The sequence below is a fragment of the Geotrypetes seraphini genome, chromosome 8 (genome assembly GCF_902459505.1).
Source record: "Geotrypetes seraphini chromosome 8, aGeoSer1.1, whole genome shotgun sequence".
Classification (NCBI taxonomy): Eukaryota; Metazoa; Chordata; class Amphibia; order Gymnophiona; family Dermophiidae; genus Geotrypetes; species Geotrypetes seraphini.
In genome coordinates, this window is record NC_047091.1 from 154319057 (window position 1) to 154344605 (window position 25549).

The 25549-nt window shown below is 44.1% G+C and overlaps 1 protein-coding gene across 3 annotated transcripts in view; it reads left to right on the top strand.

Annotated features, from left to right (window-relative positions):
• Nucleotides 1-24573, top strand: part of VPS37B (VPS37B subunit of ESCRT-I) — a 40801-nt gene extending 16228 nt beyond the window's left edge. For all 3 annotated transcript variants that reach the window (XM_033956821.1, XM_033956819.1, XM_033956820.1), the window contains exons 2-4: nt 21433-21604; nt 21798-21880; nt 22557-24573. In XM_033956821.1, the coding sequence (XP_033812712.1) occupies nt 21460-21604; nt 21798-21880; nt 22557-23045 (717 nt within the window). In that variant the 5' untranslated portion in view covers nt 21433-21459 and the 3' untranslated portion in view covers nt 23046-24573. The remainder of the gene's footprint in view (nt 1-21432; nt 21605-21797; nt 21881-22556) is intronic.
• The last annotated feature ends 976 nt before the right edge of the window (nt 24574-25549 follow it).

Consider the following 25549-nt stretch of genomic DNA (forward strand, 5'->3'; position numbering starts at 1 on the left):
TTCTGTGTGGACGCCCTCCACCCTTTCCGGGAGGATGTGCCAGATTCTCGGCATCAGGAGTTTTGTCTCCTCAAGGAGACTCTCTCCCAGCTCCGCCTCTATATGTTTCAGGCGGCCTCCAACGCCTCCGAGGTGTCCTCAAGGGTCACGGCCTTTGCGATCGCCATGCATCGCCTCGCTTGGCTCAGTATTGTGGATATGGATCCGAATCTACAGGATCGTCTTGTCAAACTCTCGTGTGTGGGTCATGAGCTCTTTGATGATTCCATCGAGGCGGCCACTAAGCACCTCTCGGAACACGAACAGTCCTTCGCCTCTCTGGGGAGACTTAAGTCGAAGACCCCTCCAGCTCGGCAATACAAAATTCCTCTCCAGAGGTACCCGCAGAAATCTACTCCTGTGTTCTCTTGGCCTCCTTCGAAGCGGCCACAACAACAGCTGCAACGTCAAACTAAGTCCCAGCTGCTGGCTCTTTTTGACAATTCCGGTCCGAGCCTTCGGGCTCCCTTCCTCCTGGAGCCTTTCCTCCTCCCCATCGGGGGTCGTCTCCATCATTTCTATTCCCAGTGGGAAAGTCTTACCACCGACAGTTGGGTGCTTTCTATCATCCGGGAGGGGTACTCCCTTCACTTAAGTCACGTACCCCCAGACCTTCCTCCAAGAGAGTTTCCTTCTGTGCGGTCTCAGCTGCTTCTCCTTCTGCAGGAAGCTCTGGCCCTTCTTCACCTTCAGACGGTCCAGGAGGTTCCTCCGGACCAGTGGAATACTGGATTTTATTCCCGGTACTTTCTGGTACCCAAGAACACAGAGGATTTGCATCCGAATTGGACCTCCATGCTCTGAACAAGTTTCCGGTCAGGGAATGGTTCAGAATGCTCACCCTTCCTACGTTGTACCCCCTCTTGGACGAGGAAGACTGGCTGTGTTCGCTGGACCTCAAAGAGGAGTACACGCACATTCCGATACACCCGGCCTCTCGCCGATATCTGAGATTCCAGGTGGGGGATCTCCATCTCCAGTATTGGGTTCTTCCCTTCGGCCTGGCGGCCTCTCCTCCAAGGGTTTTCATGACATATCTAGTTGTGGTAGCTGCGGCCCTCCGTTTTCACGGCCTGCAGGTGTTTCCCTACCTCGACGACTGGTTTATCAAAGCATCCTCTCGCCACGAAGTTCTGCGAGTGACGAATCAAACCATCTTGCTCCTTCAGAGTCTCGGCTTCGAGGTGAACTTCCCCAAGTCTCAGCTCTGTCCGTCCCAGTCTCTAGAATTCATCGGAGCGATCCTGGACACGGCTCATCTCTGCTCCTTCTTGCCTCGGCCTCGTCTGGAGGCCCTTGTTCGCTTATTCCAGAGGGTGGCCCATCTGTTCTCGGCCCCAGCTTGGCTCATGATGGTCCTCCTAGGTCACATGGCCTCCACGGTTCACTTGACTCCTTTTGCCAGACTTCACCTCCGCATACCTCAGCGGATGCTGGCCTCTCAATGGAATCAGGATGGGGATCCTGTCTCTCGACTCATTGTCGTGACTCCTTTGTTGAAGCAGTCTCTCCGTTGGTGGATGCTCTCTTCCAATCTCTCCAGAGGTTTTCTGTTTCATGCTCCTCCTCTGCAGAAGGTCCTCACGACGGACTCGTCGGCCTATGCTTGGGGGGCTCATCTGGATGGTCTTCGCACTCAGGGTCTTTGGTCCAGTGCTGACCGCCTTTGTCACATCAATCTGCTGGAACTTCGAGCGATTTTCCTCGCCCTGAAAGCTTTTTGTCACCTGCTTCGCGACTGAGTGGTGCTGGTCCGCACGGACAACAAGTTCGCCATGTATTATATCAACAAACAGGAGGGAACGGGGTCCCTGTCTCTGTGCCAAGAGGCGATGCGGCTCTGGGGTTGGGCCATCTGCCGCAACATATTCCTTCGAGCAGTCTACTTTCAGGGCCAGCATAATTGTCTAGCGGACAAGTTGAGTCGTCTTCTGCAGCCTCACAAGTGGTCCATCCATTCCTTGACCCTATGTCAGGTGTTTGCTCGTTGGGGGACTCCAGACGTTGATCTGTTCGCGTCCCCCCTCAATCACAAGTTTCCCCGCTTCTGCTCCAGGGTTTACACCCCTCTCAGGCTCGAGGCGTATGCTTGCCTGCTGGATTGGACGAACCTGTTTCTGTATGCGTTCCCTCCATTCCCTCCGATTCTGAAAACTCTCGTCAGGCTCAAGTCCTCGCATGCTATCATGATTCTGATAGCTCCTCGGTGGCCCTAGCAGCTGTGGTTCTCCCTTCTGTTGCAACTCAGTTTCAGGGAGCCTGTTCTTCTGCCTGTTTTTCTTTCTCTGCTTACGCAGAGTCGAGGTTCTCTTCTTCATCCCAACCTACAGTCTTTGCACTTAACGGCTTGGTTCCTCGAGACTTATGCCCTAGTTCCAGTTCTCCCATCCTGTGCTGGACGTCCTGGAGGCGTCTTGGAAGGAGTCCACTCGCCAATGTTACCATCAGAAGTGGACCCGCTTTTCTTCCAGGTGTGCTACTCGACAGCATGAGCCGCTGTCTGCCTCCTTATCTGCTGTCCTGGATTATCTGTTACACTTGTCTGGCGCTGGACTCAAGTCTTCTTCGGTTCGAGTCCACCTTAGTGCCATTGCTGCTTTTCATCAGCCGATTGACGGGAAGCCTATCTCTGTTCATCCTGTTGTTTCCTGCTTCATGAAAGGCCTTTTCCATGTTCATCCGCCCCTTAAACCTCCTCCTGTGGTTTGGGATCTAACGTGGTCCTTGCTCAATTGATGAAACCCCTGTTCGAGCTGCTAGCGCGGGCTCACTTGAAGTATCTTACTTGGAAAGTTGTGTTTCTTATTGCTCTCACTTCTGCCTGTCGGGTCAGTGAGCTTCAAGCCTTGGTAGTGGACCCATCTTTCACTGTCTTCCATCATGATAAGGTGGTTCTCCGTACCCATCCTCAGTTCTTGCTTCAGGTTGTTTCTGAGTTTCACATCAACCAATCCATTGTTCTTCCTGTGTTTTTTCCTAAGCCCCATTCTCACCCTGGAGAAATGGCTCTGCATTCTCTTGATTGTCAGCGTGCGCTCCTCATCGTTCTGCTCCCCAGCTTTTCATCTCTTTTGATCCTAATCGCTTGGGTCACACTGTTTCTAAGCGGACCATTTTTAATTGGTTGGCTGCTTATATCTCTTTCTGTTACGTTTGGGCTGGTCTCTCCCTGCCGGGTCACAAGGTCAGAGCGATGGCGGTGTCTGTTGCTTTCCTCCGCTCAACTACCATTGAGGAAATCTGTAAGGCTGCCACTTGGTCCTCGGTTCATACATTTACCTCGCACTACTGTCTGGATACTTTCTCCAGGCGTGATGGCCATTTTGGCCAGTCCGTTTTGCAAAATCTGTTCTCCTAAATTACCAACTCTCCCTCCATTCCATTCTGGTTAGCTTGGAGGTCTCCCACATGTTGAAAATATGCTGCCTGCTTGTCCTGGGATAAAGCACAGTTACTTACCGTAACAGGTGTTATCCAGGGACAGCAGGCAGATATTTTCGCAACCAACCCACCTCCCCGTGGTTGGCTTCTTTGCTAACTATCTGAACTGAAACCACGCTGAGGAGACGCATGCCCTAGGTTGGACGGGAAGGGCACGCGCACGCCAATCGCAAGCTTGAAGGTTTTCAAGTAAGTCTGCTTGCGAAAACGTCCGCTAGGGGGCTCCGTCGGTGACGTCACCCACATGTTGAGAATATCTGCCTGCTGTCCCTGGATAACACCTGTTACGGTAAGTAACTGTGCTTTATACAGTATCCTGCACCCTTCACTTTGTCAAGTATTTGTCTAGGCCTGCTTTTTTATTGAAGATGTAATTGTGGAATGTGCCAGGACACATGTTCTCCTCTTGTCTAGTTGTTTTTTAGGACCCTTAACCGTACAGAGAAGCATGATGGCAGATAAAAGCCAAATGGCCATCTAGTCTGCCCGCCTGCAGTAACCATTATTTCTTAAGAGATCCCACGTGCCTATCCTACACTTTTTTGAATTCTTTCATAATCTCCACTACCTCTTCTGGGAGACTGTTCCACACATATACTACCTATTCTGTAAAAAAGTATTTCCTTAGCTTACTCCTGAGCCTATCGCCTCTTAACTTCATCTTATGCCCTCTCATTCCAGAGCTTTCTTAAAGAATGAAAGAGACTCAACTCATGTGCATTTGTACCACATAGGTATTTAAATGTCTCTATCATAGTTTCCCTTTCCCGCCTTTCCTCCAAAGTATACATATTGAGATCTTTAAGTCTGACCCCATACGTCTTATGATGAAGACATGCACCATTTTAGTAGCCTTCCTCTGTACCAGCTCCTTCCTTTTTATATCTTTTTGAAGATGTGGTCTCCAGAATTGTACACAATATTCTAAATGAGGTATAGCCAGAGTCTTATATAGGGGCATCAATACCTCCATTTTTCTACTGGCCATACCTCTTCCTAGGCACCCGAGCATCCTTCTAGCTTTTGCTGTCACCTTTTCAACTTGTTTAGCTCCTTAAGATCATTGTATACAATCATACCCAATCCCTCTCTTCTGTTGTGCACATAAGTTCTTCGCCTCCTAAATTGTACTGTGCATGACCTTGCATTTCTTAGCATTAAATTTTAGCTGCCAAATTTCAGACTGTTCTTCAAGCTTCGCTAGGTCTTCTTCGTGTTATTCACACCATCCAGGGTATCTACTCTATTGCAGGTTTTGGTTTCATCTGCAAAGAGGCAAATCTTACCTGACAGCCTTCTGTAATATCGCATATAAAAATGTTAAAAAGAAGAGACCAAGAACAGAACCTTGAGGCACACCACTGGTAACATTCCTTTCCTCAGAGAGATCTCCATTGACCACTACCCTCTTCCAAGCAACCAGTTTCTGACCCAGCCTGTCACTTTGGGACCCATCCCAAGGCACTCAAGTTTATTTATTAAATTATGGGGAACCACAAGTACAAGGGGACACTCAGAGAAATTGAAAGGGGGAAGGTTTAGAACAAACGCCAGGAAGTTCTTTTTCACCCAGAGGGTGGTGGATACATGGAACGCGCTGCCGGAGGATATGATAGGCAGGAGCACGTTACAGGGCTTCAAAGAAGGCTTGGATAGGTACCTGGAGGACAAAGGGATTGAGGGGTATAGATAGGAGTAGAGATAGGTTATAGGGATAGGATTAGAGGATTAGAGGCAGTTACAAAGTTAGTCAGGGGCACTGTTCAGGCAATTGGGCCTGGGGGGCCGCCGCGGGTGCGGACCGCTGGGCAGGATGGACCTCTGGTCTGCCCCAGCGGAGGCAAGTTCTTATGTTCTTAAACTTATGTGTGGAACACTCTCAAAGATTTTGCTAAAATCTAAATGCACCATATCTAGCACACTCCCTCTATCCAATTCTCTGGTCACCCAGTCAAAGAAATGATCAGTGAATCCACTAGATTCCAGAAACTTGACCATTCTCTGTTTTAAAAGCGTTTCCATTAATTTGCTTACCACAGAAGTCAGACTTACTGGTCTGTAATTCCCTACTTCTTCCTTACTTCCACTTTTGTGGAGAGAGACCACACATCTGCCCTTCTCCAGTCCTCCGGTAACACTCCTGACTTTAGAGAAGCAGTGAAAGGGTCAGTCAGTGGAGCCACCAGAACTTCCCTAAGTTCGTTCAGCACCCTCAGATGTACACTACCCGGCCCCATCGCTTTGTCTACTTATATTTTAGCTAGCTCCTCACAAACACAATCCTCTACCACTACTCTATCCCTATTCATGTTTGTCTTCTGTGGTCCTGCTCCCGGTGCTTCAGCCGTGAACACAGAATGTTCTTTGGCTTCTGAGCCTTAGTCATTGGTTAAGAATTGTGTTAGCACAATGTCTTGCTGAAATAAGTGGAAACAGAATTCATTCTAGAGAATTCTTAGGGGCAGATGGTTGCTTTAGAAGCAAACTGTTTAAGATCATTGGTCTAATGTTAAATCTTAAAATTCCTTTTAGATGGAGTGTTTCTATTTTTCCCTCATTCTTATTGAAAACTGAGACTGAAACAAAGTAGTGCTCAGATACTTGGAAGCGCTCACCCTTCTTGCAAACCACATAGTGTTTGTGGTTTTGTTCTGCTTCACTAACATGAAATTTGGTTATAAAGTGGAACATACTAGTATTTTACTACTTAGTAGTTCTTTTTCTTTTACAGTTCTTTGAGAAGAAATCCTTTGTATATAAGGTTTTCTTTGCTTACTCCCCTGTCCCTTGATTCACAACTGCATTATCAACTTCATGAAACTTACTGTGGAGGGGGAGGGCTGGGGGTTTGTCCTATTTGATTGATTTGCATCTTTTCCATCTGACTTTACAGAAATTTGATAAACTTCAGTGATCTTGTTTGAAGAAATGAATTTAATAAACATCCAGATAAATTCCAGGAAGTTGGACTTGAGAGATGAATATGTGGCATGGCCTCCCACTAGAGGTAGAGGCAACAAAAACCAGTAACACATTAAGAGGCCTTTTCACAAAAGCTTGGCATCTAAGAGAGCCTGGAATAACATTCCTCTTAAGCTGCACAGGATTCATCCACCTAACAGCAGGGATGGTATATCCATATGGTTTTTTTTTCAGTATAATGGACAGGCAGGTTCCCTCCTAGAAGAGTCCCGCAGAACCTGCTTCCTCTCATTATTGAAAAAGCAGTATTTTCCGAGGACAAGCAGGCCTTCATATTCTTACAACCCAGAGAGTGGTAGAGAACTGGAACGCTCTTCCGGAGTCTGTTATAGGGGAAGACAACCTCCAGGGTTTCAAGACAAAGTTTGACAAGTTCATGCTAAACTGGTGAGCCTGGACTCATTTGGAGCACTGATCTTGACCTTGGGGCCGCCGTGTGAGCAGACTGCTGGGCAGGATAGACCACTGGTCTGACCCAGCAGCGGCAATTCTTATGTTCTTATGACATCATGTCATGGAGCCCGGAGTGGACGCTTGCTAGCAAGATGTGTGTAGCAGTTTCTAGCGGTGCCATACTGCATGTGTGGGCGCTTTTCTGCCCAGTGCGCGAGTGCAGGTCCCTCAGTCTTTGTTTTTCCACAGAGTAGAGAAGAAGTGTCTGTGTGTTCTCTCTCTTCATGGATTTTGCATATATGATAGGTGAAACCCTCAAATGGGAAGGCACTATTGTTTTTCTCTGTGGTTTTTATTTTTCAGTATCTTTTTCTTTTGTCCTAGGTTTTGCAGTTTTTAAAATTTCTTTTTACTCTGCTAGGCCTCTATGTAGGCCAGAGCATTGACCTCAATTTGAATGTGTTCCTCTTTAGCTTCAAAATTGAGGAGTTTAATTTAGCTTTAATACTTTTTTATGTTGCAGCCCAACTCTCTATAATGGGTGTGGGGATACGTAGACTCTTATGGCTGCATGTCTCTTACCTGGAACCACTGATTCAGGATAAAGGCTGACTGAAAACTGTATTTGTTCAGTTTTGACTGAAACTGTAGCATTGAGATGTTTCTCATTTTTTATTTAGTTATAAAACTGATTAAAGACAAGTATGATATAGACCAGTGTTCTTCAACTGCTGGTCCGTGGACCGGTGCCGGTCCACAGAAAATTCCTGCCAGTCCGCACAGGGCTGGCGAGATCGACGCGGCCGGGTGTATACTAGTAGTGGTATTGGCAGGGCTGGATTAAAGAGCAAAAAGAAAGACAGAATCCCCAGGACTTTTCCTCTTGCCTGCATCGCTATAGGCTTTGCTGATATTGATCCTGCCCCCCTCTGAAGTGACTTCCTGTTTTTTAGGGGCAGAGCTTATAGCGAATAGCAATGCAGGCAAGAGGAAAGGTCCCGCGGTTTCTGTCTTAGTTCTTGCCATCTGATTTAGCTGGACCACAACTGAAGGTAGGGTAGGTTTGGTCTTTGTTATTGCTGCTAGGGCCAGATTTGTTATTGCTGCTAGGGCCAGATTAAAGGGTAGGCCCAGGAGGCAAGTGCCTAGAGCCTGAAATTGTTAAGGGGGCTCCAGAGCTGGCATTAGGGGGGGAGTAAAGAGGGCAGCTACCCTGGGCCCTGCGTCTGAATTTCCCTTCTCTCTATCTCCCTCGCTTCCTGATCTGTTACTTTTCAGCAGGGTCCCGACATGGCAGCCATTCTCACATGCTGCTGGCGGCTGCCCTGAAGCTTTCCCTCTGTGGCGATCTGCCTTGTTGGAAACCAGAAGTTGTGGCAGAGAGAAAATTTCAGGGCAGCCGCCGGCAGCTTTTGAGAATGCTGCTGTGCCCAGCAAGACAAAATTCTGAACTGAAATTTAACAGCTGATATCTCAACAAAAAGGTTCACGCTAGAGCTATAGAGAAAACAGCAGCAGAGCGGCAGGAGACCCTTCAAAAAACTCTTGACTTGAATTTGGGAGGGCCAGCAGGCACATTCTTTGCTACCAGTGCAGATGCATAAACAACCGTTTGTTTCACTGATCTTTTCAGATTCTTGGATTTGTTTTTAACCCCTGGGGAGCTTTAATCTGTGCCCTCACTTTTTTTGTTAATGCAATGGCTCATTACATATGTGCAGATCAAAGGAAAGGGTCGAACTTTGGGCAGATCCCCCTCTGACAAATACAGCCAGATCCTTGCCAGCAGCAGGTAAAGAGTTTGCGTGTGGGGCAGCAGGCCTACCTGTCAGGTCATTCCACTACTCCTTGATAGTACCTAGAAACCTGATGGATGAGGATGCAGCATTAGATTAACTTCATGTTCAATTGGTTTCAGAGTCTAGTGCTACAGGAATTGAATATGCTCTATGTCAGGGCATGGAGGAGAGAGAGGGAGGGACTCAGGAAGAGATGCCAGGGCATAGGGGGTCCTGCCCAGTTTAGCAGGACCAGGGTCGAAGGCAGGGCTGATAGCAATCGAATGCTGGAAGAGTGGATCGGGGCCAGCAGCCAAAGAAGGGAATGAGAGATGCTGGATTATGAGGAGAGGGAAAAATGTGATATACGTGTTGTGGGAAGGGGATGGTAGACCCGGGAGGGGGGGGGGGTGTTGGTGTGACAGAAGGGAGATGGAGAATCCCCTTGGGGGAGGATAGTTATTAGAACTAGGTGGGAGTTGGAAGAATAGGGACACAAAGACAGATGCTGGACCTTGCAGGGGGCAGAGAGACATGGAAAATGCTGAACACGAGGGTGGAGTATGAAGACAGAAGTAAGATGTTGGACATAGGTAGAGGGAGTAGGGAGACAGAAGGGATGTGCTGGACATGGTGAAGGGGGAATAGGTAGACAAGGAGAAGATGCTGAATAAGGAATGGAGGGAGTAGGATGATGGAAGGTATCTGCTGGATTAAGATGGGGAAAAGAGGGGAAGTACTGGAATGGGATGGGGGAAGATGGTGGGTTGGCTGGCTGGCTCAGCAACGGAAAGAAAAAAGACACAGGAAGATGCTGGACATGGAGTTTATAGGATGGAGGAAAAAAGCAGACTTGACTGAGTAGGTGGGAGATGCTGGATACGGGGTGGATGCAGTAACAAGAAAAAGGAGGTTCTGGATATTGGAGTAATAGGTAGAAGATAGGAAAGGACAGAAGTGGCAGATAGACTGAAGACTTTGGAAAGAAAATTAAGAAGACAGAAGAAAGCAGAAACTGCGATAAACATGAACAAAATAGGCAGACAATAAAGGTAGAAAAAATAATTTTATTTCTATTTTGTCATTAGAATATATCAGATTTGAACTAATATATCCTGCTAGAGACATAACTGGGGACTGCAAAGCCCAGGCAGTGCTTCTTTAGCTTCCAGCTGGCTTAAAGCTCTCTCTGACCAGGGGTCAGTTGCCCTAGTTGCACTCTCCTAACACTATTCCTGTCATGTGTGACTGCAGTACTCTGTTAGCATGATATTTCTGTGTAGCATTCTGTAATAATTTGGCTTATTCAGTTTTCTTGATATGTGAAGGGGAGGGGAGACAGGGGTTTTATTAGTCCTTGCTCTGTATATTTGTATTTATAAAATGACAATTGTACAGAATATTGTTTCTTTTTATACTTTAATAAAATACGTTCAATATAAAATCATAACTGAAGCTTGTGCGGATGGGATCAGATGGTTTGCGGGGACCGAGCTCGCGGAGACGGGGCGGAAATGTTTTTTTTTTTTCCAATTTCAGTCTTAGTAGTTTGCCGGTCCACAAAATAATTACTTTATTTCCGCCGGTCCATAGGTGTAAAAAGGTTGAAGTACACTGATATAGGCTCTTACTGAAATACACTTCTCCCTCTGTATTTGCTGTGATAGGGGATTAACAGATCCGTGAATACAGAAAAATCACAAATAACTTTTTCATATGTTATTCACTGTTTTCTATTAAAACCATTGTGAATATAGTGAAATCGCGAATAATATGGTGGGAGACCTGGCCTGTTCCTGAAGGAGAGGCAAAACACATAGTAACATAGTAGATGACAGCAGATAAAGACCCGAATGGTCCATCCAGTCTGCCCAACTTGATTCAATTTAAATTTTCTTTAAAATTTTTTTCTTCTTAGCTATTTCTGGGCAAGAATCCAAAGCTCTACCCGGTACTGTGCTTGGATTCCAACTGCCGAAATCTCCGTTAAATCCTACTCCAGCCCATCTACACCCTCCCAGCCATTGAAGCCCTCCCCAGCCCATCCTCCACCAAACGGCCTTATACAGACACAGACCGTGCAAGTCTGCCCAGTACTGGCCTTAGTTCAATTTTTAATATTATTTTCTGATTCTAGATCCTCTGTGTTCATCCCACGCTTCTTTGAACTCAGTCACAGTTTTACTCTCCACCACCTCTCTCGGGAGCGCATTCCAGGCATCCATCACCCTCTCCGTAAAGTAGAATTTCCTAACATTGCCTTTGAATCTACCACCCCTCAACCTCAAATTATGTCCTCTGGTTTTACCATTTTCCTTTCTCTGGAAAAGATTTTGTTCTACGTTAATACCCTTCAAGTATTTGAACGTCTGAATCATATCTCCCCTGTCTCTCCTTTCCTCTAGGGTATACATATTCAGGGCTTCCAGTCCGTCTTCTGGCGCAAGCCTCCTATCATTTTCAATCAGCGATTTTCTCTGTAAATGATTGGAATCAACAATTTTCTCTATGCAAGCTGATGTAATTTGGGGGGGGGGGGGGAGCCAGCAAGCTAAAAACCATGAATAATCAAAACCGCGATTATTGAAACTGTGAATACGGAGGGAGAAGTGTAGGTTAAAGGAAGTCCAGACACTGGACTATTCTGTGGACATCATACCAGCCTGATCCACAATCCAGAATAAAAAAAAAAATGTTACTGAACATGGGGACTATATGTAATTTTGCAAAGCAATCGAGCAATACATTTCTCAAAATATTTTCTAATGTATAAACTTCATTTCATTGTAATATAATTTCTCTACTAATACTAGTACTTGTGCTTGAAAACAAACACTGCAGATTCTTTTCTCATAGAATCTAGCTTCTGCATGCCACAAGTTTGATTAAAACATTGTATCTTGAACATACCCAACAGAGTTGGAAATTCTTTAGAATTTCCCAAATAGTATACTAGCAAGAAATATTGAAAGACAATGTTTTTACCGCTAAGATAAATAGCCTCCACACACGAACCTCAGCTAATGAAACTAAAAGCCACAGTACTTTTATAATGACTGACTTTGCACCACATCTGAAGTGACGCTGATGTCATATCTTCACAGATAGGCTAGTTCCTAAGCAGCTCATCCCAAATTTACAGATTTAAATGATTTTGACAAAATAATTAGCAGGAATTTATTTGGAGCACTCTATTTACCGAATAAACTACTATGCAAGATCATAACCTCATACACTGCAAAGAGTAGCTCCCTCCAACCCCTCAGCCTACCTTACAATCTCTTATGGTGTAGTTGGGGCAGGAGTGATCCCCGATTACTCTTGCCCATGTCAGCTCTAGTGTCAAAATGGCTGCTGTGACCTCTTGCAGTGAGATTGCCATTAGAGGTAATTTCAGCCATTTTGAGAGCAGAGCCAGCAGGAATGCCTAGGAATTATTCCTACCCTGACTATATCCCTAGACTGCCAGGAATTGTAAGATAGGCCAAGGAGAGCACCTACAAGTGGGCAGGGTGGCAGGCAACTCCTGTTCAGAGGGGAGGGAGGGAGACGGGACAAAGCACACATTTTGTCTTCCACCAAATGCACTCTGTCAGTTTCGAACCCAAAATCAAAATTTGGTTGGCCTCTAGTTCAAGAGAGGTTGGTGTCCATACTGGATAAGGTGGAGGTCGCTGAACTCCTAAAGAAGCGCACACTGTCTAGTCCTTGTTTTGACAGCCATCAGCTATAGCTTCCTCCTACTAAGAGGTTTTCAAGTGGGATTAGGAAGCAATCCTATTACTCTCAAAGGTGTAGGTATTTACCTCCATCCTGCTCTGCCCAGTAGTCCCAACCTTGACATTCCTGGCCCTGCTATCCCTGTCAGCAGAAGTCCCAGTCTGCTCCCAAGTCAAAGCAGAGGACAAGGTTTTGTCTGGCTCCAAGAGAGCATAACTTCAGTCAAGTAACCATCCCAGATGGCCTACCAACTGGTGGGGGGAGCTGAATTTTTTCCATCAAAGTTGGCTCCAGGTAACCTCTGACTGGTGGATTCTTCAAATAATCCGTCTTGTTTATGCCCTGAATTGGCATTGAAGACCACCAAATTGCCCACTGAGATCAGAGGTCTCTGCACAAGCAGATACTGGTTTAGGAAATCTCTACTTTTCTATAGGCCAATGTGGTCAAACCCATGCCACTAGGGGAAAAAGGAAGGGATTTTACTCAAGGTACTTTCTTGTGCCCAAGAAAACGGGGTGGGGGTGGGGGGTTTCATCCCATTCTAGACCTAAGTACCCTAAACAGATTTTTCCCTTGCCACCTTCCTTTCCTTGCTTCAGTAAACAGATTGGCTATGCTCTCTGAAATTTAATGCTTACATCCACATTTCAATACTTCCAAGTCACAGGAATAATTTCATGGGGTATCTTAAGCCCTGTAGCAGCTTGAATAGCGAATTGCTGACCACCATCGGTGGGACCACATAGCTCCTTATATTTTTGAATTAATAAAGTTGAGTACGGCCTTTGAATTGATGACAGAAGAAATCTATATGTCCCAAGTACAGATAAGTCATGTTTTGAAATATTCATTGAGCCATATTATTTATTTAGTTGAAACTTGATTGCAACTGTCAAATAAGATAGGAAATTTTTAAATAAATAAATATACTGTACTTGAGTTCCAACTTAACCAGTTAATTATTCTGCCAACATTTTTCCTGAAATCTCATACTCATTCTGGCGAAAGTGTACTGCATACTTTAGATTGCAAGCATGTCTTAGCCTTCTATCTGGAGCAGACTAAATAAAGCCCTTTGATAGTTCACCTAGTTTGTTTGTTTTTTTCTTTTGATCTAAATCAGTTCGGGGTAGCCATCATCAGGGCTGTGGAGTCGGTAGATAAATGTTCCGACTCCGACTCCTCAGTTTTTTGCACTTCAGACTCCGACTCCATGTACCCGAAATTTCCTCCAACTCCTCGACTCCGACTCCACAGCACTGGTTAATTTTCAGATCGTTAAAATGGAATGTCAAGTTGAGAGAAATGAGCATTTTTGACACCACCTTCTTTTTGCTTTTTAATCAAGGTTCTAAGGCCGCAGAAGCTGCTCGCAACATTTGTGCTGTGTATATAGTGGGTGCTATAGCTGAAAGAATCGCTCGTGATTGGTATGCCAAGTTCAAAAATGGAGTCAGTAGATAAATGTTCCGACTCCGACTCCTCAGTTTTTTGTACTTCTGACTCCGACTCCAGGTACCCGAAATTTCCTCCGACTCCGACTCCTCAACTCCGACTCCACAGCCCTGGCCATCGGCAAACACAGAATTTCTAATTGGCTAGCAGGTTGCATCTCCTTTACTTATATCCAGGCTGGACTAGGTGATGTCAAGGCTTATAATATCAGAGCTATGGAGACGTTGGGAGCACATTTGAGATCAGCTTCCATAGAAGAGAGATGTAAGGCTGCAGTGTGGTTATCTGTTCACACATTTGTATCCCAGTACTACCTAGAGCAAAATTCCCGATGCTATTCAGTCCTACAGAATTTATTTGATGTCTAGAATCCAACTTCACCCCCACCCCGCAACTGGCTGTTCAGGCTTTGGCATTTTGAGTACCTATTGTCCTAGTCTGGTTTTCGGTGAGTCTGGTAGCTAAGGATTCCCAGCAGTGAGAATATGAAGGACTGCTTGTCCTTCAAGAAAGCAGTGTTACTTACCCGTAGCAGGTGTTCTGCGAGGACAGCAGTTATATTCTTTAAGCTGTTGTAGGATTGAGGTACCTGCATTCGCATGTTAGGCGGGAAGGCATGAGCAGTGCGGCGCTGTTAGAAACTTCTACAAACACCTTGCTAGCAAGTGTCCACGCCAGACTCCATAAGATAATGTCACTTAGCTGTGAGAATATTTGGCCTGCTAACCTTGGGAGAATACCCGGTACAGTTAAGTGACTTTGTTTCAATGTATTACCCTGCTGGGAAGAATGTGAGTGAAGGACTAAAGAATTGAAGGAGAGAGCTAAAGGTCCAGTGGATCTCTGGCTTTGTACTAGAATGAAGGTGGATCTAAAGAGTCCTTTTCAGCCATTGTGTTATGCTGGGGTGAGAACCACCCTGCAAATATACCTGTAGGCAAAGGAGCACAGCTCCATGCTGGAGGAGTCCTAATTTACCTTTGAGTCATGACAGGACTTCACTAGGCATGATATTTGCAATTTTGCCTTAGACTCTTAAGTGCCATTGGTGTTCCAAAAGGCTTTATTGTAAAAATGTTTTCAGTCCAAACTACCGTGTTTCCCCGAAAATAAGATATTAACTTTGGGTTCAAAAAATGCATTAGGGCTTATTTTCGGAGGATGTCGCTTTTTTTTTTTCATGTACATCATCTCTCTCTTTCTCTCCTCCAGCCCAATTCTTCCTCTTTCCTGTGCAGCATCTTTCCTCCCCTCTCACCCATCCCCTTGTGGAGCATCTTTTTATCCCTTCCTCCCATCCCCCTAAGCAGCAAAACCCCACTAACCCTCCCACTTTGAGACTGACATACCTGTGCTCCGAGGCCTCCAAAAACAGCAGCAGCGGCAGCACTCTGAATGAGCTGCTTTGCGGTCTTCCCCGCTGGGGCCAGGCCTTCCCTCTGCAGCATCTTTTATCCCCCCTCCCAAACCCCTGTGTAGCAGAACCTCCTGCTGTGATGAAGCAGAGGGAAAGCCCCAGCGCCGTTGAGAGCTCTGCCACCGCCGCTGCTTTAGGAGGCCTCAGAGCAGAGGTATGTAAGGTCTCACCAGAGAGTCACGTCCTGTAAGCATCAGCTGACATCTTTGTATCTCTTCCTCTCCTTCTCTAGCAACTCCTCGCCCCCCTCCACCAGCAGTAATGGGAGGCTCAGGGCTACAGCTGGAGGGCATCCGTGTATGCATAGACATCGAAGTGATGATGTCACAAATGTATTATGTCATCATATCCAGGGCTGTGGAGTAGCGGAGTCGAAAACAATTTTGAGTACTGTTAATGACACAGCTTTTTAAGTTTAAACATTTTATTTAACCAAGGCAATATCAAAAATAGGAACATTCAAACTATAACATAGCTTTATAATTAGTTAGAAACATGAATTAAATAAATTACATTTGCCAGTTCTTCTTTAGAAATATCAGTTTGTCAACTTTGGCTGGCTTCAGACAACTTCGCCGAGCAGCAATTATTTGACCTGCTGCAGAGAATATTCTTTCTGAAGGAACAGAAGTTGCTGGCGAACATAGAAACTTCTGAGCAAGCTGGCTTAGTAAAGGTAGCTTCTCTTGTCTGTCATGCCAGTATGCAAATGCATCACCATCAGTTTCCAAGGGTTCTTCAAGTTTATAGCATGCAAGCTCTGCCTTGCATCTGAGGCTGATTTCACTATTGTCTGACATCGATGGAAGTCTAGATTTAATGGCAGCCACATTAGTATTTTTAACTGTTTCCCAAAAGCTGCGCTTCTGTCGCCAACGAGGTAAATCTGTATCCTGCAAGTGAAGTTGTTCAGGTACCACAGGAGTACTTTCTGGTTCAGTTAGTGTTGCTGGTGGGATGCTCAGTGTTTGCATCTTCATGATCTGTTGTATAACAAATGTAGTTATTATATCTGTTACCTCACCATATGTAGCCTTGAAACTTGGGTCCAGAAAGCTGCTTAATCTGTAAGAGTTATTGTATAAAATGTCTTGAAATCTTTGCAATAAACTCTTTTTCAGTTAGTCTGTGAAGGAACTGGTGATCTTGACATTTCTTGACTCGCTATCATCACTATATCCCTCTCCTTCGTCCATATCATCATCAGCTCTTACATCTGATTCGCTTGATTCATTGCGAGACTTGCCAATGGAATTTATCAGGTGTTCAACTGTCCTCAGCTGACAGTTGGGGGTCCTCATCAGCTGAGTATTTATATTTTTTATTTACATTAGAGGCTCTGGTAGAAACCTGTTTACAAAGTATGTATTCTTCCCAATTAATATTTCTAAATTAATAGTGTCTTTGCTTATTTGTAAATGGGTCTCTACCAACACCTTTAATTCAGTAGCATAATTAAATGAAATAACTACTTCTGAAGTTTATAGGGATGGGCGGGGACAGATTTGATTCCAGCGAGGATGGGTTTGACTCCTAGCAGGGACGGGTTTGATTCTACCAGAGACGGGTTTGATTTCTGTCCCCGCGCAACTCTCTAGATTGAAATGCTTCCTGCCTACTCTCTCTCTCGCCATTGTCCAACCCCCCTGACAACTCCCCCATGCCTCCAACTCTATACCACGTGCCCCCCCCCCTTGCAGTGGGAGAGATATCCACTGTTTCCTGCCATCGCCCAAGAAAAGGATCTGGGTGTCATTGTAGACAGTACGATGAAACCTTCCACCCAATGTGTGGTGGCGGCCAAAAAAGCAAACATAATGCTAGGAATTATTTTAAATGCCTCTGTATCGCTCCATGGTACGACCTCACCTGGAATATTGCATTCAATTCTGTCTCCTTATCTCAAGAAAGATATAGCAGCACTAGAAAAAGTTCAAAGAAGACGATAAAGAGGATGGAACTCCTCTCGTATGAGGAAACACTAAAATGGTTAGGGCTCTTCAGCTTGGAAAAGAGAAGGCTGAGAGAGATATGATTGAAGTGTACAAAAGCCTGAGTGGAGTAGAACGGGTACAAGTGGATCGATTTTTCACTCTGTCAAAAATTGCAAAGACTAGGGGACACTTGATGAAGTTACAGAGAAATACTTTTAAAACCAATAGGAGGAAATATTTTTTCACTCAGAATAGTTAAGCTCTGGAACGCATTGCCAGAGGTTGTAGTAAGAGTGGATAACGTAGCTGGTGTGGACAATTTTTGGAGGAAAAGTCCATAGTCTTGTTGAGACAGGCTTGGGGGAAGCCACTGCTTGCCCTGGATCAGTAGTATGGAATGTTGCTACTCTTTTTGGGTTTTGGCCAGGTACTAGTGACCTGGTTTGGCCACCATGAGGACGGGCTACTGGGCTTGATGGACCATTGGTCTGACCCAGTAAGGCTATTCTTATGTTGTTAACCAACCATTGAGTGTGCACTCAACTAGCTTGGTTGGTTGTTTAGTTAATTAGGAAGGTAGGTATAGGAGTAGAATGAGACATTACAAAACTGCACAAGCTTCCTCCAACCTTGAGAAGAAGCCTGGTTCTTGATACATATTGCTGTAGTAGCACTACTACTACTACTTCCTTGTCATCAGCAGCAGATGAATCCAGAGACGAGTGGGTTAAGTCCATCTACCAGCAGGTAGAGATAGAGAACACAAAGCTGAGCTCTGTAATACATATGATGGTCTGCTCACTGGTACTCTGCAGACAGATGGGTGATCTCTTCTCTGTTCCTGGTCTCATCTTTGGCTCCTGCTAGCAATTGCTAGTGTGACTTGCCTGGGCTCTTGTTTTGGCTATGCTAACTCAGTTGAATGAGGAGACTAGGCTGACTGGGTGCCTATTACTGTACCCTTTCTACCATGGCTCTGCCCTCCTTCCTCTCTCTTCACTTAAAAAAAAGAAAAGAAAATTTGGTAATCCCAGTGTGTGTACAGTAGGCTGGGGCATTTGAATGAGGAAAAGCAGCCAACAGTGTGCTTTGAAGCTCATTCTACTTCTAATAAGTATTCCTTTTTGTTTTCTGTACCCTCTCCATGTTGGTTTGTTTCTTGCTCTGCCACAGAACATTTTTGTTCAAGAAGGGGATGCTCCCACTGTCATCATGGTCTTTTGAGAACTGTGGTCTCCTCTGCACCATTTCACTTTACCCCTTGGTATGCCCGTGTCACCAAGTTTAAAAAAAAATAAAAGGAAATAAAAGGAAATGTTCAGACATTGCATGGTGCTTCTTGCAGCTCCGTTTTGAATTGGAGCGGCAGTTTGGCCTTTGGCGGGAAAAGTACCTCAGCATCTGCCTTTCAAGGGTCACCTTGTCACCTCCTTTCTCCCTCTGGTCCCTTTTCTTTCACACTGGCTGGTCTGGGGGGGGGGGGGGGGTGAGCTGTAGCTGGATTGTTGAGAGCATGTGCTTGCCTTCTACCTGATCCCCTGTACGATTGTAGTGTGCCCTCTCCCGCTGAAATTGTCATTGGGACTCTGGTCTCTTTAATAAAATTAAAAAAAGAAAAAGGTAAAACAATACCATGCCCCAACCCTTTAGATTTAGTGTCAGGCTCCACACCTTTAATTCAGTAGCATAATTAAATGAAATAACTACTTCTGAAGTTTATAGGGATGGGCGGGGACAGATTTGATTCCAGCAAGGTTTGACTCCTAGTGGGGACGGGTTTGATTTTACCAGGGACAGGTTTGATTTCTGTCCCCGCGCAACTCTCTAGATTGAAATGCTTCCTGCCTACTCTCTCTCTCGCCATCATCCAACCCCCCTGACAACTCCCCCATGCCTCTGACTCTATACCAACCATGCGCCCCCCCCCCCCCTGCAGTGGGAGAGATACCCACTGTTTCCTGCCATCGCCCAATCTTCCACCCCAACAACTCCCTCAGTGCCCCCAACTCTACACCCCCTCCCCACAGCAGGAGAGAGACCCACTCTCTCTGTCCCCCCCAACAAATCCCCCATAGTATCTCCAGTTTATTAGTTATTTAGATAACCTCAATTGATAGGTGGTATATAAATGGTTTTTACATGCAGGTGTTTGAGCATTTTTCCCTGTCTGTCCTGGCAGGCTCACAAATCAAGTGCAATCCTAGGTAAGAACACAGTCATCTCATACAGGGTAATCTGTATGGCAGAAGGAGGATAAAGTGTCAGGCCCTGAAGATAATATAAGCCACTACAAAAGCATGTTAGTTAGCACTCTAACTAGTAACCATTCTCTCTATTGGCTAAGGCTCTTAACATTTGCATCTCCTCTTCCTATAGGCTAAGGCTCTATGCACCTGCATTGTGAGGTCATAGAGCTGCCCATCTGCAGTAACTATTATCTCTTTCACTTTCTGAGAGATCCCACATGCCTATCCCAGGCCTTTTGAATTCAGACACAGTTTCTGTCTCCACCACCTCTTCTGGGAGACTGTTCCATGCATATACCACCCTTTCTGTTAAAAAGTATTTCCTTAGATTACTCCGGAACCTATCACCGCTTAACTTCATCCTATGCCCTCTCATTGCAGAGTTTCCTTTCAAATGAAAGAGATTTGACTTGACTCATCAGAACAAACACGTCTTAAGCTGTATGTTCCATCCTGATTAAATGAAAGTGAATCTAGAATAGTACATCAATAAGTAGTAGTAGTAATAATTTATATACCACAACAATCACAAAGTTCTGAGCACTTTACAAAAAAATAACCGATTTGAACATTGGGAATATACAAAAAAAATAAAAAACTGAATATACTGGATGTACAATAAATGTTATCAAACAGATCTGTTTTTACCGGATATCTTAGAAACTAAATAAGATATTGAGAGAGAATAGGAAACCAGAACTGCACTGCTTAAGCAAGTAGCTTCTTTATATAACAATGACTTAACTCTGAATCGAAGGAAAAGCAAAATAATTAGTTCTTTGAGTAACCTGGCAGCAGAGCACAAACTCAAACTACTCAACCAAATAGAATGGGGCTAACCCATGCAGAACGCATGCAAATTTTAAACAACACTCTAGCTCTCATAGGCAACCATTGTACTTGCAGATACCGGTAACAATCTTATCACATGATCATGAATGGAGAAAGACAGGGCTGTAATCTCATTCTACTCCTGTACAAAGCATGGTTTACTTAATGTGCTTACTTGATTGGTCAGTCAGTCATTAAGCGTGTACTCAATGATTTCTTTACTTTCCAAGAGAAAAGAACTTTCAACCGATGTGTGCACTTGAAGATAACGTAAGGGAAAGTGCACACTCTTGTAATGGCTTCTAAGTAATAGCAAACCTGGGGAAGTGCATTGACTGTGTGTGCATACTTGAGAGAGGGACCCCCCCACCAACTATCAGGTGTAACATAACTGGGATGAGTTTACTCAATGAGTGTGCCAAAGGAAAAGCAAAATAGTTCTTTGAGTAACCTGGAAGCAGAGCACAAACTCAAACTGCTCAACAAATGAGTGTACACTCAGTGCGTGCTCATTGGTTGAGCAATTTGAGTTTGTGTGTGCACTGAAAAACAAACCAATCCAGGGTAACAAACCTGAGCTGAGTGCATACCTTGATTGGGGTATTTTTTGAGCACTTGGTGCTAATAAGGTTTATTTTTCTTTTACCCTGATTGATTTTTTTTGAGCGCATGCTCAGTGCTAATGAGGGCTTTTTTTCTTTTACCCTGATGGTTGGGGGTTTTTTGAGTGTACATTTGATACTAATGAAAATTGTTTTGTATACACTCATCTTGGGTTTATGGAGTGTACTATGCATCTTACCATATAGATAAACCCAGTGTGTATTCTTCCCAAGTTTGCATTGAGTGCACACTCAGGAAAGGAAAAAAAACTTTCATCAAGAGTAGCAAATCTGGAAGAGTTTCCCTTCCATGCTCCTTTTATTAGCATTGAGAGTGCTCCAAGAAAACCTGGGTTTGTTACTCTTGATGGTTTATTTTTTTCTTTTCCACATTGCCCAGGGGATGCACCCTTCCCAGGTTTCTTATTCCTGATGAGTTTGGTTTTCTTTCCCGAGAAATAAGCAAACTTTCATCAGGAGTAATACCTGGCAAGAGTGTATGGATTCACTTATGATTCCCATCCCTATGCTAAACATGGCATACTTGGTGAATACTTATAACTTGGATGGTTTTCTTTGTTCACATTTTAGGTTCAGTGTCTGCAGCTCAGCAAAGAAATGATTCTTGCAAACAACCGCAGTATTGCAGAAGAAAATCTTCTCTATCAGCCACAGCTGGATAGTCTGAAAGCTGTAGTCACCCAGAAATACCAAGAACTGCAGGCTTTGTTTGACGCATATCAGATAAAGAAGACAAAGCTAGGTAATAGTCTGGGATGCTAGATGTGAGCCTCACAATGACAAAATTAAAAAAAATTGCTGTAGTTGGTATTTTTTTTTTCTTGGTATGTGAATGATCTGTAATGTTAGGTGTAATGCAGTGTTTGTTTATATGTCCTGAAATGTAACCCACACAAGTGTGTAAAGTTCATATTTATTCTTTAATATTTCTGCAGATCAGCAGTCCAGCAATGCCTCTCTTGAAACACTTTTGGCTCTTCTTCAGGCAGAGGGAGCTAAGATTGAGGAAGAAACAGAGGTATATTGTTTATACTGTACATAACTGTGGGCTTTGCATATAATTCTACCATTTTTGTACTGATGCCTAGGACTAGTGGTGTAACTTTATTATAAATGTACATTTGCATACAGTATTTGGTGCCTTTAGCAAATAGCCTATTCAAGTGATCTAATTGGCAGGAATACACAGATTAATAAAATCAATTACACTACTCAAACATCTAAAATTGAAAGTGGGGGATTGGCTGAAACCCTATCCCAAACCATAATTCTCTATATGTAACGTATGTTCACAATCTAAGGCTTGCAGCAATGAACTGGAATTGTCTACAGTTGTGTTTGAATCGCATTCAGTAAGTAGTAGAGGGCAGAAGCAGTCTTTCTAAGGCCTCCTGGTTAACAGCATGACACTGAAATGCCAATTCTTCAGCAGTTACAAATGACCTGGATAAAAGCGAGAGATGAAGGAAAGGGTGTTGCCGTGACCCCCATTGCTTTGGACTCGAGATCAGCAAATCTGTCCTGGCTATATCACAGGGTCAAGAGTCCTAGTTTTGTATTTTGACATCTTTGTCTGTCTTATTGTTACAATGTAGCCTCTAATTTTATGGTAAAATCTAAAAGGCATGTATGTTAAATCTTATATGGTGTGTTCTAAAAGGCATGCTTATAATTTTTTTTTATTTTTTATCTAGAATATGGCAGAAACGTTTCTCAATGGAGAGATAGCCCTGGATTCCTTTATAGATGAATATCAGAGCAAACGCAAGCTGGCTCACTTGCGGCGTGTAAAAATAGAGAAACTTCAAGAAATAGTGATGAAGGGCCAGAGACTGCCACAAGGTCAGCTGCCTGTGCCATCACGGTTGCCTGAGATCACTCCAGCAACTCAGCCTGCCTTCCCTTCTGATTCAAGTACACCTCTATCCGTTGTGCCTCGTAGGGTGCCGCCTCCACCACCTCCTTCTGTTCAACCACTAGCATATCCGACTCCATTCACAACTGCAAACTTACCATATGCAGCTTCCCCGTACCCACCTCTCCCCCCTCGTGTTGGGATTCAGTCTGCGAGTCAAGCTCCACAGTCGGCCTATCCGAGCCCGTTTGTGTCACAGTACCCTCCAGCATTGCCTCAAAGACCTCCACCTCGTCTTCCACCCAACCCTGGATTTATTTTACAGTAAAAGTATCAGGTGGCCTAGCTGACGGGCATTGGTGCTTTTCAGTTCACTCCAGTTCAGTTGCCCAGACTTTTTGTGACTTTCTCTTTGCACATGTGGCAAGAATGCAAAACACATCCCAAATGGAAAAGAAGTGGGAAAATCTGCCATTGGCCATATTTAAATAGTATTTTTGAGCATAGGCTGGTGACTGTCAAATATTTCTTGGGGTGGGAGAAAAAGGATGGGGAGGGGCAGTAGTCTCAATTTTGTAAAAAAAGAAATTTAAGAAGAGATTCCACTATTGCAGAGTGGATTTATTTGTATTCTAAACAAAAGGTCTGCTAAATGCATTTGAACACTCTCTCTTCTTTTTTTTTGGAGACCCATTTTCTTGTATTTGGTGGTGTGGTTCAGTAGCAGTTATTTTGCTGAAGTTTCTCTTTCTGCTATTTTTAATGTTGAATATTGTATCTGAATGTGGCTTATCTGCAATGTTAAACAGTAAGACAAGAATAGGGCTGCTCATCTTGACTATAATTTTGATGTGGCTGGTCCTGACACTGATTTTTAGACTTGAAAATAAGTGAAATCTGGCAATTCCTGTGAGCCTTTGTAAAAAGCCACTGACATGAAATGGCCCTAGAAAAGCAGATAATGTAATATGAAATTTGCACTGCAGATCATGTACCTAAATATGTTCAGCTTTTTCTGCCGATGAAATGAATATTCAAACAGTTTTACTATGTGTGAAATCTGCCTTGTTTTATAAAAACTTGTTAGGATGTGGACAATTCAGGGGTAGTTTGTAGAGAAACTTAAAAGGTGCAAATTAAACCAAGTTGCTTTTGATTCCAGCAGGAAGCTATGCATTTTTCCAGCTGCATGTGGCTGCGATGTGCCTTAGTTTTGCTGCTCCTGGGGGAGGAGACACAAGCTGTGCATTAACCATTTACAAAAATGGCTTTTGGTGAACATTCGTGGCTGCAGGGTAAGAATTCTGCTACAACAGAGGGAAAAGTTTAGTTGATGAAAAGGAGTATGTGTGTGTTTAGTTCCCCCCATAATAAAAAAAAAAGTTGAACTGAGCTTTTTTGATGGTTGTACTATGTACAAGAAAGGCAGACCTCCATCGGTAATATGTTCATCATATCTTTATTCAACCTCAGTCTCTGCACTGAGTTTATAAATATTTAAATATAGTCAGTCCTAAAAAAAACAAAAAAACCTCCAAACCAAACCCTTAACCATTCGAGTCAAAATTGGTCATACATGAATGACTTGGAATCCTATATGGGTTTGTGTAGTCTCCACTGTTCAAATCATTGTAGGTGCTGAATTTAGTTCTATCATAGAAGGTAGTACTTGCCATGGGATTTTAAACATTAAACTAAAGCCATAGTTCAGTTTCTTCAAGGAATATGCAGTTGAACGCAACTGATATTAACAATAGCTCTGTTATTTACAATTTGCTTTTATTTGTAAACCTACAAAAAAAAAAAAAAAAAAGAAGAACCCAGTGCAAATATTCCCTGCTAAGATGAGGGAGTTGTTGATTGTAAATAGTAATCCTAGAACTCGATGCTACTATGAAAGATGTACTCAATATGTTGTCCAGTACATAGTGGGGAAACAGTGGGGGAACATCTTGGATTGAACTAGACCCGGGCAAGCTCCCTAACTTCAATAGCTGTGGAACCGGTTCATAGTCTGTTGCGCGCCGACAATCCAGCGCTGACAATTCGGCGCAAGAAAGAAGTGTGCTGCGGAAAAACTTAATTTTAAAGAGCTCTGTAGCGGGGTGTGAGTGGAGAACCCCTCCATTTTACTGGCATAGTGTTCGCGCTGCTGTTGGGGGGGGGGGGGGTTGGAACTTTTTCTGATTTTTTTCAGGAAAAGTTCAATTTTCTTTATAATGTGAGGGGTTGCACCCTCCCCCCACGGCGGCTCAAACATGATGTAAAGTGGGGGGGTTCCCTCCACATGCCCCATCGGAGCTCTTTAAAACGAAGTTTTCCCGCCGCGCGCTTCTTTCTTGCACCGAATTGTCAACGCTGGCTTGTCAGCGCACTGGTGTCTGGCGCGTGATTATCCCGTCAACGTGGAACCAGTAATCTAGGAAGGCAGTAGATGAGCATAAGCACTCAGGTATAGAACTGTGCTAATACCTTCAACTCTTCTTGGTGCTAATGTGCTAAACGAAGCGGGGCCAACATCGTTTGAATCTGCACATCTCATGCTGTCATCCCTGGTAGAATATACACAGGGTACCAGTCAAGTGCTAAACATTTACACCAAAAAAGATAGTATCCAAACATTTATTAAGAGTGAAAACCTAGATCTGAAGGTAGAAGACACTACATGTTTGGTAGCATCTGTTTAATAGTGTAAGATAATGCTGTAACTGTTTACTTTGTTCTGTATAAGTGACCCTTGGTTATTTAAAATAAATGATGGAAAGCACCAAATATTTGTAATTCCTGATTGTAATCATGTTCTCTTAGTTGCATGAGACAAAATATTAACTG